We start from the raw sequence: 12,262 nt of genomic DNA, 5'->3' as shown, positions 1-12,262 counted from the left end.
CTGCACAATGTTTATTAAATGTTCTGCTACAGCAAAACTTTGTGATTTGTCAGTCTACAATAAAACATGACATTTTACTCACTATTCAAGCAGTATGGTCAGAGAAAAATGCAAGTTTTATTGTAGTATTATTTAAAGAATCATTTTAATAAAAGTTGAAAAACATTTACATGATGCTGACAGCAGATGTTTATAATTATTAATGGGCTGACACTTCATTAAAAAGTTCCAAGCTTCAATACTGGTTCCATCAGTCATGTAGCAAATCTGCTGTAACCTCAGTTCACCTTCATTTGAACCAAATTCATCTTCCTTTCTTCATTTTGACAGCCTTCTCCCTACGCTTTTTCATATGCTTTGGCACTTTAGTTTTTCTTTTCTCCCTCTGTGCTTCTTTCACCAATTTCTTTCTTTCCTGAAAGAGAGAAATACCAGGTTATTCTTAACCACTGAACACAATTCCTCTGTGCAACATTTTCTGTTCCCAGTAGGTACCTTTCTGTCCAGTTGTGCTGCCTCACTGAGGGTCCCACCCTCTTGCATCTCTTCCCCTTCTGATTTCTCCTCTTCATCTTCATCTTCATCCTCTTCCTCCTCTCCCTCAGAGCTTGAACCGTCATCCTTTGTGGTTCCTTCCAGTATTGACGGTACCTGCCAAATAAAAAATTGAGGAACAGCATTTTTAATCTGATTTCTCATTGTCATGACATTTGAGTTTGGCGACGGCTGTTGTTTATATTCTCTGCCTTAATCCTCCCACATGGCATGTAGGCAAAGAAAACTCCAAAGAGAATTATGCAAAGACTCAGTGGGCGCATTAATAGCAAAAACAAAGTCGTGGCCACATAAGGTGTCTTAAACCTAATGCTTAATCTTTAATAAACCAAATGGTCTTTTTAAAAACAAACTCACCGTTTGCACACCAGAAAGGTCCTTCCTGAGGCCTGTCACTGTCTGGTACAGAATCTGTAATGGAAAACATTCATTTCAAACACTTTTCTCCATTCTCACACAATTACTTCATTGTTCATTTAGTGTGGTGAGACGTACATTTTCAGAGCGTGTATCTTCAGAAGAATTCTCCTCCTTTTTCCTCAACATCGTGTCCACATCCCTCTCATAATGGGTGACTTCATTTAGTGTGCGTGGAATATAGGCTCTCTTAAACACCTGTTTTGAGACACACCCACATGTGAGTTGTTAGACAGGGTTCCCACACCAATTAATTTTCATGACTTTTCCAGCTTCAGGATTACTGTATTGAATATCGGTTTAAAAAAAAATCATTTTATAGTGATTGCTGGGAATTTACATTTATATTAATCTTTGACATTCAAACAATGATACTTATTTACCAATATCAAACATCTCTGGTACGCTCATCAATGGACAAACTGGTATTTTTATATATTAGATATTAGAATATACAGTCATTTTGTGTTTGCAAACAGCGATGATGTTTTTGTGGGCGGAGCCTACCTGGTGGCAGAAAATGACAGTTCTGCAGTAGCAGTCTGTGGAAGCCACGGAATAAAAAAAAAAATAAAATAAAAAAAAAAGAAGTTAATTTCGAGTTTATATCTCACAATTCTTAGAAGGAAAAACAGAATTGTGATATATACTCCTTCCGCAGAATTACGAGTTTATATCCCACAATTCTGACTTTTTTCCCCCTCAAACTCACACTTACGAGTTATAAAAAGTCCAAACGGGAAGTATAAACACGCAAATGCAAGAACGAAAAGTCAGATTTGTGAAACAAAAGTGTTACAGGCTATGTTTAAAAGTTATAGGTTTAAATATTATTTCTGTGCATATATGTCCTCTATGAACTGCATGTGTGAATATTATGTAGAATTACGGTTAATTCATGCTTTAATAGTAGCCTAATCATTGCAGGTTTCATCAGTCCAGTCTGTGACAACATAAACATCTGCTTTTAGCTTCAAAGGGCGTCTTCAACGACGGTATTCTATGAAAATGAAGACTATATTTTTTGCATTCCGATTCTGACATCCAAAGGCACAACAAAACATTTTTCTCTTATTCTGTGGATTTTGCCAATTTTCCTCCACTTGTTACCGCTATTTTTCTGCCACCACTATGCGCGCGCAGCTGCAAGTGACATAACTGTGACGTCTGCTCAAAATTGGTCTATTAGCAAGCTTTTACCAGTGTTATTTTAGTATCATTTATATACTATTATAGTATTTTTAATAATATTGAATTTGCTATTTGAATTTTATATTTAAGTTTTCATGTTAATTTTGAGTAATTTTATTTTTTTGTTAATTTGTTCATTTTGTATTAATTTTTGTTTTTTTTGTATGTATTTATTTATCTATTTTTTTATTTCACTTTTAGGTACTTAAACCTAAACTTACTTAAGTTATTTCCCAAGGAAACATTTCTAATGTTTGTTTGTGTAGTTTTTTTTCAAGTGTACATTTTTCAAGTTAAGTTTTTCATTTAATATTTATATTTTATTTGCTTTATTTCAATTAATTACCACAATTTTTAAAAATAACAACATTTGCTTATACTCCACTCAAGTACTCGCAAAGAGCAATATCCAGCCAATTAAATATTTTAAAGCAGGGCAAAACCAGGAAAAAAAACCTTCATATTTACTACAAAAAGACTTTTCAATGACATTTTACATTTTCACATACCCATTCCAGACCTGTAAAATCACAAGAAACTCTGGAAGTTAGAATGGGGAAACAAATGTTAAGAATTGTTAAAAATAAGTGCACCTCCTCGTCAACTTTGTCATGATTGGATCTCTCCTCTGCAGTTCTTTCAGACGCTATCTCCATCGCCTGCAGATAAACCACAAACATATTACAGTCAAACTACAACACTGGATCAACACTACAACAAATAAATGCACACAAATAAATCAAGGTTTATAAGACTGTACAAAAATCAGGAGAGAGAGAAACACTGTTAAGACTAATGATAATGATATCTGACCTTGTCCAGGTACTGATTAATGTTGTCACTTGTGATGGAGGGGTCCGTGACAAACTCAAATAGCTCACGTACAGTCATAACTGCCACATTACGTTTTTGGAAAAAGTCTGAGGGAGTAAAATTGAGTTTTAAAAAAAAAAAAAAAAAAAAAAATGAATGAAAATATTAATATCAACAAATAATTTTAAGAATACATTTGCTATCCATGTTAACCTATTTGAGTCTGCACATGCTTACCATTGACATTGCTGCAATCTTTGCGAAGAAACTCCAGAGCATGAGGGTGATCGTGCTCAACAGACTGAGAGACGTCAATAATATAAGCATCTCCGTTATGATACCTACACACCAGAACAAACCATGTACAACTGAACATCAACAGACATTACCTGATCATGTGTAAATCATGTGTACATAATATAAAGTCAGCTTACAGCATATTGAACTCGCTAAGGTCAGCGTGGACCAGACGAGCTTCATTGTACATTATTCTCATGTTCTGGATGATCTGCATGTAGAGTTCCCGGGCTTTGGATTCAGAAAGGACAGCATTCTTCAGTAGAGGGGCAGGCCTGAGAAATACACAAACAAGTTCACTTGAAAAAAGCCTGGAGTATCATTTAGAAAAAGTTAAAAACCTTGAAACAATGCCATGGTCATCAGTCACTGAGAAGTAGTGGTGTATCTGTACATGCCTACATACATATCATCTCGACCGATGAAGCTCATGACGAGGACATGGCTCCGCAACATGATGGGCTCTGGACTTGGAATCTGTGCCGTCTGTAGTCTTGATATAAATGCATTCGCATCAGAGACATAAACCAACATCATAACATAGGTTCATGAAAGGCATAATAACGCTCACCTGATCAAGTTTCTCATTTCCTTCTCAGCCCAAGTGCGCACCATTTTTCTAGGATTGCCCTTGCAATAGCCATGACGGAACCTAAAATGTATTTCAAAATAGAAATTCACTTTCAATGGCACACATAAAGAAGGCTAAATAGGACTAAAGTCCTGAACAAAAACATCTGTCTTACCTGAACTCCCCGCTGACATATTTATCTCTGTCTTTGAATAGTAGAATTGAGGTTTTGTATATTTTAATGGCCCTGCTTTCTCCTTTAGCAGTAGTTGCATGATAGACGTTTGCCTGTCATATAAAATGCAGAAAAGAAATAAAAAAAAATTGAATAGCACAAGAAAAAAAATCCAACAACACTAATATTATTTCTTAGTAAAATGACTGACACAGACACAAAACCCAAGTTTATCAAATAAAGCAATATATCATTTTATTCCATTTAGACAAACAAACTTGCCTCTTTGCCTGTGCTGATACAGCCATTGATCTCTGAAATGACACCTCTGCTGAGCATTTTGAACAGAATCATACGTGTACGGGGGTCCAAAACCTGTGCGGCCACATTAAAATATCACACTGAAAGGTGCATCAATTACAACACTGGAGTTCAAGTGAAATCATCACATATGAAGCTTGAGCAAACTTACCTGTTCAACAGTAGCTCTGTCTGATTTGTCCTTTACTCGAAACCTGCAAAAATGTATGCAATTTCTAAAATTTAATAACTTAAAATTTAATAACCTGAATGGAAATCATATCCGGATTCCGGACCAAGATATTGTTGTTACGGTTAACTAAAAAGTAGAACTAAAACTATTAAAAATATTTTTGTTAATTTAAAAAGCTGAAATAAAATATAAACATTAGATGAAAAACTTCAATGAAACAGAAATACTAAAATTACTATAGTTGAAATAAAAATACATTTAAGCTAAATAGAAATAATTCAAAAAATAATAAAAAAGACAAAGGCACATAATATTACTATAAAAAAGAAGCTTAAAACAGAAATAAGTCAATTTAAAATATTAATAAATACTATAACAGTAAATGAATAACACTGATCTGATGTTATGGTTATGATTACATACGTGTCTGCTTCCCTCTGCTTCTGCATCACAGTGACTTTATTGATCACAGAATCAGCATAGCTCAGTTTATCTGTGAAAAACAGAGACTTAATTCAAACAGAATAAAAATTAATGTATTTTTCTGTAGATACATCTGTAGTACACAATTTTTCTCCCATTTTCCTAATTTCATTTGTAGTTAAAATAATAATAAGCTTACCAAGGTTTATTTTGTTTTCATATTTCCTCAGGACCTTGTCTGATGGAGTGGACATTTTGATGTACTTATTATTAGAACTTTGACGGTTAGCCTGGCGGAAAAAACAGCACATGCAGCATATAATGAAAACATACTGTCATTTAATCGAAACAAATTCCTAGAAACATCAGGTTTGTTGTCAACAATGGGATTCAAGTGAGGCCATAATCCTTTAAAAAGGAATACCTGTGGATTACTCCCAGTTCTCCCTGCAGCGTAGCGCTTTGTAAAGTCTCTTCCTCCTGAATCACTCCAATCCCATTCATCGTCCTCTTCATCATCATCATCATCATCATAGTCCTCCTCATTTTCACCTTGCTTGTCATTTTCAAAGGATTGTAAAGTAACTTCATTCAGTCTGTTCTCCAGCGAGGGCTTGTCAGGGACTTGATTGATATCTGACTCACTGTGAAATACCACACATTACCTTCACGTTACCAAAGCAGTCATTAATTCCAGTTTGCCCCTCTATAGATGATACCCGTTTTAAAGCTTCACAATAAACATAACTCATAATAAACACGCATGTACATATATTCTGATAATATAGGATCAATAATGTATCATTGACTGCTCTGTCATATAAATCATGATCACAATACAATGTAAATGTATTAATATACTTTTTCCCTGTTACATGACTGACAATCTGTCTCTATCAATTGAAGTGAATCAAGTTTCAAACCTTCCCGTTTCGTCAGCGTCATCAAACTGCCCTGGTACAACCTGATACATCATGGTACTCAAATTTTAATGATAAGAAAAGAGGAAAAATCGTTTGAATCCTTAAAATATAACCCAACAAAAAGGGAATGTAAGGGAATTGACCAACTGTCAATACACGCTTACATACTAACAGCACGCACGCGCACGCACGCACACACACCAGCACACTCACACTTCCGGCAACGTGGGTAAGGGTGCTGAGAAGGCTCAAACAGAGATACCGTAACGCCAAATATTACACTGGTTTTCAATAAGTCATCTTCGTTGATTAATTATTGTACTTCATAAAAATATACTGTTTTGATCAAAAATAAGATTTAATATTATGGTCACCATGATTCATATTTTGTTGATCCTGGAACAACATTCCAGTCTGAAAATTTAGTCTTAACCCTATTCCTACCCCTAAACCTAATCCTACCCATAACTTATCCCTAAAATCAGAGGGGAAAGATAGGTGAATAACATTGATGTAGAAGCACCTAACCCTGGTTGCAAGCCTAAACTTGACATAAACAGTAAACTTGACCCTCAAATCTGATTGGTTGATTGGAACGTTGTTCCAGGATCAACAAAGATGTTGATCCGGGAACATGTCTTGCTTGGCAAAATCACGGTGACCCCGTTGGTCAAGGTGTTCTGGGAAGTTTACAGGGTGATTCCTAGAGCATTGCCAAGCAGTCAGAAATTGATCATTAAACAAACAAACAAACAAACAAAAACAAAACAAACAAACAAACAAAAAAAATTGTAACATACTAGGTGGTACTACATCTTTGTTTAAAATGATCATTTATCAAAATTAATCTTTATTGGCCCCAGTCACATTACTTAAATAAAATTAAATGTGGAAACTTTTTGGACTGTTTTAAGTTTTAATTGAGGAAAAAAAAAAAAAAAAAAATTGACAGGACTTAATTTCTCACTCTTTCTTAGTGTACATTTAGCCTATTGATTGGATGATTTATTCGCTTTACAGGGTTGAACAGCAAGGAGGAAGCAAGCAAAATCAATGAGTTGCCTACATCTGAATTGATCTGACAGATACTTGCAATCCATCTGACAAACATAATCACTAATGATAATGACATTACAATTTCTTGCAGAAAAGTTTTGGTACAATGAAGCCTATACACAGTGTGAGCAGTCTTTAACTGTAGTGTAGTGAACAGAGGTCGAATTTTATACACCAGATAGATTACATAGAAAAATGCTGATTTTGAAAAGCCCCTGAGAAAGAGAATAACTGAGAAATTCAAATTAGATTAACATGCAAAATCAATATTTTTTTATCATTATATTGTCAAACCCATCAAATTATACTCTATAGTTCAATGATCTCAAACAAATGTATAACTGAATTGGTTGAAGGTTTCATAAACTGACAAACAAAAAGACACAAAAAAGATGTAATTATCCAAAGCATCCTAATGTACATTGTATCCAAAAATGTAGAGAACCTCACAATCTCAAAGAAGTTCAACAAATATCATTTTTTTGATTCTCCTCGTTGCACAAACTGGATTCTACATGGCTTTTCAAAATTACAACCACATGCTTTAGACTGATCAATAAATACCTGCATAAAATGTTCAGTGTTTTCTGTCCATATAGCTGTGCACACACTCATGCACTTGTACAAATTTACAAGTACAAACATCATTACACACAAACACACACACACACACACACAAAAAGAAATAACAAAGAAAATGTGTTTCAAAAAATATAAAGAACAGTTAATTTACAATGTTTCTTAAGTTGGCTTTAAATCCAAAGGCTCGCAGCTGTCAAAATGAATAAAAACATACTTGTAAACATTTTGCCATTGCGAGGACTTTGGTCAAATCCACTGAATCTCATATGACGTGTTGTGTGGGTATCAGGCGTTATTAAAGTCACTCTACTGCAACAACTAGTGTAAAACTAAATGAATTGTTTTTGTTTTTTGTTTTAGGGACGATTTATATCCCTTCTACACAAGTCAAAACCAGTATGAGGGCTACTTTTTACATTCTTTAACAAGTATTGGATAAAAAAAAAAAAGTTTGATTTTTAGTGTGAACACCAGTGTTGAAGTCAAAGTGAATCTTAGGGAGATTTCCAGTACAAACACAAACCCCAAAAAGGCAAACACAAATCACACTTATTTAATACATACTGTGTGATTCTCAGAAGCACTCTTCTCTCTGATGCACAGGCCTTACAATATAATACTTCACACTCTACGCCACCAGAAGGTGCTGTTTCAAGACTTCCAGCCATTTATACACGTTGTCTGCATCATTTGTCAATGAGGCTCAAAGATGGAGGATAATATACATAGAATAGGCAAATATTGCCAAGAAACTGATTGGCCGATGATCACCCAAAATAAAAATTACAGAGCTAAACAGCAATTTCATCCAAAATGTATTCAGCCAATCTTGATAATGAGTCAGGCACTTACGCTCTTCAATTCCACAAGAAAAAAAAGCAAAGAAATAGAAATCAAACAAATTTCATACAGATACTAAAAACATACAGAAATTGACTTAAGAATAATACATTTTAATGCTGATACATAAATCTTCTGTTCATCATACAAATGCTTCTAATTGATTGATATAAATGTTTTATATGATTCATTAAAAATCATATAAATAGGATTAAAATTGCTACTGTCCAGTTGTGTTTATCCAGATTTTTAGAAAAAAGAAAAAAATATATATATATTAAGGCATCAAAAGAAGCTTCAGAAACTGTTCCCCAGTCTGCATCTTTCATGCATACTGTATTATAAGACAAATATCAGCAAAGGCCAGGCTTTGTAACTCCTAGTGTTTGCGGAAGCTTCATAAACTATGGCACAAAATCAACACAGTGAATTTTTTCTTCACTGAACAGGCGTCGTTTCCTGAGCCGCTGTACAGCTATGGACACTGATTTTTGCAGGTTCTGGGTCACAGCCTGATTGGGCCTCTACTGAAGCAACTAACGGTTCCTCGGTTTGATGTTCCTCCTGTTCAGCCCCATCAGGCTGAGGTTCTTTGGGAGGTTCTTCAGCAGAATTCATCTCCATAGATGATTCCTCAGGGTGCTGCTTCTCCTTAAGGTCCTCCATGTGTCCTTCACTCTCTTCTTTTTGAGGCACTTCTGCTTTCTCACGTTCATTCTCACTCTGGATTGGAGCTGTTGCGTCACTTTCGCTTCCAGATGAACACCTGGCCTCTTTTCCCTCCAGCATTCTGTCATCATCTCTTGCTCCATCCATTTCTTCATTCATTTCTGCATCATCGGTCCCTTTTTCATCCGTGGGTTTCTGGTGGACACGCTGATGCCTCACCAGACTGTGCTTCAGAGTGAAGGTACGATGGCAGGTTTGGCACTTGTACGGTCGCTCGCCTACAACAAAAAGGTCATTTTAGATGTATCAGCTTCATATTTGTCTCTCCTTATTGGAAGGTATAACAATAAGGCTAAGTTCACACTGCTTAGTGCTCAATTCTGATTTTTTTTTTTTTTTTTTTGCTGTTCAAATTATGTTTTTAAATGCAGCCAATATCAGATTGGAGTGTGAACTGATAACAGTCCTGAACTGAACCTCATGCACAAAAGAACAACAAAGCTGTCAACGTAATACTTTCTGAGTTCTTTGGTTCTGAGTGACCAAAGAACTACTGATTTGTAAAAATTTTGGACTTACTCACATCAGTCAAAGTTGTAACGAGTTGTTGATCTAGTGTGACATAAAAGCTGCACAAATTCCTATATGACTGTTCAGACTGACGTCACATTGCAAAACATCAGATCTCTATCTGGTTTTGGACCACATATGGAAGTGGCTTAAATCAGAATCGAAAAGATCAGATTCCACGTGGTTAGTGCTGTTTACACTGACTCCTCTGAGTCGCATATGAGCAAAAAAAATTTGGCCCACTTTTTCCTGCAGTCTGAACACAGCCTAAGAAGCTCCAGATCTTACCAGTGTGTGAACGCATGTGTCTGGTCAAGTCTTGCAGGCTCCAGAAGCGTTTGCTGCACACTTCACAAATCTTCTTTCTCTTATCGGTTTTGCCTCCGGCTGATTCGCCCTCCTCTTCCAAAGCCCTGAGCTCTGAGGAAGCAGCCTCTTCTTCATCATAACTCATATCTTCTCTCTCCTTCTCCTCCTCATCAACACCACTTTCTACACAGCTGCTGTTCTCATCCTTTTCATCATCTTCTAACTTTGCGTCCTGCTCCACCTCTTTTGTGGGCGCTGTGACTGGGTTTTGTGAAGCACTTTGGCGTCTTCCCTTCTTGCTTCCATCCTCGGGCTGGACCTCCAGATGAGTTTTCTGGTGCCGGCTGAGAGTGGCTGCATGGCGGAAGGTCTTTTTGCAGGATGCACAGGTGTGGGGGAACTCGTCTGGAAGAGAAACCGGTTCAGCAGTTGATTTTGGCTGGTTCTGCTCTGCTCCAGAAAGCTTGAAGTCTACAAGCTTGCTGGCAAGGTTTATATCAAGACTCTTGTTGCTCTGAGAGTCATCATCATCATTTTCTACTCTTTCAGGGTTTCCCTCATCTGGCTGTGTTTGGTTTGGATCCGTGCTGCTGTCTGTTTGTTCAGCGGCTGATTGTTCTGTTTGTTCTGGAGCTTGTTCTGGGGATGAAGCTTTCTCCTCTTGTTTTGGGTCGACAGAGCTCGTATCGACAATATCTACGGCTGTAGAAGGTTCAGTGTCAGATACACTCTCTACAAATATAAGAAAAGCTTGTTAAGCACTTTACACATTGCACTGCTATCATACACACCCTCACAATGATGTAACAATATTCAATATACAGTTTTTCCAAGGTAAAATGTCTTGTTGATAAACAGAAAACAAAGCAACTAAATTACAGTACATCATGAAAGGGGCATTAACCCTTCATCTCAAAAGTTAAATCAGCACATTTTTAGATATAATTGTTATACACATGAGACCATTAGTGCTACATAATAATATATAACAATGATACTGACCAAAAGTGCCTGTGCTTCCTTGGGATCCTTCGTCAGCCTTAGGTTTGGGTCGAGATCCATTGTTTTGAAGTGCCCGATTAGATATTCCATGTTTGCGGAGCAGGTGGCGCTCACAGTTTGACTTGGTGGAAAAGAATGACTCACACTGAGGACAAGGGTACGGCTTCTGACCTGTGAAATCAAAACACAAAACTGTAAGGATCTCAAGTGAGAATCAAAACATTATTGGCTCAGATCCATTGGATCAAAATATCCTCCTGGGACCCAGAAAAAAAAGTTTTTGAATTTAATATTTTGTTTCACATCATTACATTGTTTAGAGCAAGAAAAAAAAATGGAAAAATAACATTTTTGAAAAATTATATTTTATTCATATTTTATGCTATGTCCTCTGTAGTGGACACCAGGACTAAGTTGTTTAAAAAATAAAATGACAATAAATGACATGTATAGGCAAAAACAATGGAATTTTTTTTTTATTCACCAATCAATTTTTAGGTTTCAGGATTTTTTTTAATTAAATTTTGTTTTAAGATGATCTCAACTATGTTATGAAAGATAGAACGGAATGTCAATATCAATATACCATTTTACTTTATGCAATATGTGGGTAAAATGGCCATACATGGATTTTCCCATTCAATACAATGCATCTATACACTGTATCTAATTTGCATATTAATGTGTTCTTGGAGCAACATGTAATGAAAAAAGAAGTGTAATAATGGGAGTAAAAATTGGCAACATTTTCATAATAATATCTAATAATTAACAGGAATATTGATATATAATTTATTTCACTATTCACTTGTTGTGTCTCCCAAAATGCCTGATAATCATGATTTAATTCCTGGTGTCCTCTAAGGAGGTCATGTATGAAATCAATGCCCTGTTTTGTAACAGAAAGTCATATTTTGATTAGAAGCCCCATAACATTTTCCTGAGATGTTGATTTATAACAAACAATTTAAAAAATAATCCAATTTAAATGATAATTACAAAATATTATCATATTTCCATAAGAGTGCTAAATTTGATCACTAAATTAATGTCAGTCATTTTTAAAGACCAAGCAGACGTTGTTGTCATGGTGAAACTTCCAAACATTTGGTATCTCTGCAAAGTCCTGAATGTGCTCTTTACAGGACAGCCAGACTTAAAACTGTGACATGTATGTCAGAGAAATTCACTAAAATAAAATGTCCACTACAGAGGACAAAAGTCTAGGATAATATAATATAATATAATACAATATAATAATACTGAAGACCTCCAACTGTAGCATGTTTGTTCACTCTTTCTGCATTACTTAGAGGATAATCTGACATCTATTTAGAGTCTGAAATGGTTGAGGAACAATTCCAGCTAAATGGCTG

At 35.6% G+C, this 12,262-nt stretch overlaps 2 protein-coding genes across 2 annotated transcripts in view; both read right to left on the bottom strand.

Annotated features, from left to right (window-relative positions):
• Positions 1 to 98: 98 nt before the first annotated feature.
• Positions 99 to 6,103, bottom strand: riok1 (RIO kinase 1 (yeast)). Its single transcript, XM_051882296.1, has 17 exons — positions 5,859 to 6,103; positions 5,360 to 5,579; positions 5,135 to 5,225; positions 4,936 to 5,005; positions 4,492 to 4,534; positions 4,302 to 4,394; positions 4,020 to 4,132; positions 3,845 to 3,925; positions 3,680 to 3,766; positions 3,411 to 3,548; positions 3,214 to 3,317; positions 2,977 to 3,083; positions 2,757 to 2,822; positions 1,051 to 1,170; positions 913 to 966; positions 496 to 651; positions 99 to 415 (listed from the first exon to the last, which is right to left on the bottom strand). The coding sequence occupies exons 1-17, from the start codon at positions 5,909 to 5,911 to the stop codon at positions 305 to 307; spliced, it is 1,707 nt and encodes a 568-aa protein (XP_051738256.1). The 5' UTR covers positions 5,912 to 6,103; the 3' UTR covers positions 99 to 304.
• Positions 6,104 to 6,754: 651 nt separating this feature from the next.
• The window catches only part of rreb1b (ras responsive element binding protein 1b), a 40,959-nt gene continuing 35,451 nt past the window's right edge, over positions 6,755 to 12,262 (bottom strand). The window contains exons 11-13 of the mRNA XM_051882284.1: positions 10,887 to 11,057; positions 9,864 to 10,616; positions 6,755 to 9,283 (exon numbers count right to left, since the gene is read on the bottom strand). Coding sequence (XP_051738244.1) covers positions 8,775 to 9,283; positions 9,864 to 10,616; positions 10,887 to 11,057 — 1,433 coding nt within the window. The 3' untranslated portion in view covers positions 6,755 to 8,774. The remainder of the gene's footprint in view (positions 9,284 to 9,863; positions 10,617 to 10,886; positions 11,058 to 12,262) is intronic.

This window comes from Ctenopharyngodon idella, chromosome 2, assembly GCF_019924925.1.
Source record: "Ctenopharyngodon idella isolate HZGC_01 chromosome 2, HZGC01, whole genome shotgun sequence".
Taxonomy (NCBI): domain Eukaryota; kingdom Metazoa; phylum Chordata; class Actinopteri; order Cypriniformes; family Xenocyprididae; genus Ctenopharyngodon; species Ctenopharyngodon idella.
The sequence above is the reverse complement of the archived record's forward strand: the minus strand, read 5'-3'. Positions and strand labels throughout refer to the sequence as shown.

Excerpts from the sequence above, each read along its gene's own strand:
- riok1 (XM_051882296.1), bottom strand. The coding sequence starts at position 5,911 with ATGATGTATCAGGTTGTACCAGGGCAGTTTGATGACGCTGACGAAACG. Across the intron at positions 3,318-3,410 it reads CTTAGCGAGTTCAATATGCT|GTATCATAACGGAGATGCTT; the intron begins GTAAGCTGACTT and ends TCTGGTGTGTAG. Across the intron at positions 1,171-2,756 it reads ATGACAAAGTTGACGAGGAG|GTGTTTAAGAGAGCCTATAT; the intron begins GTGCACTTATTT and ends GTCTCAAAACAG.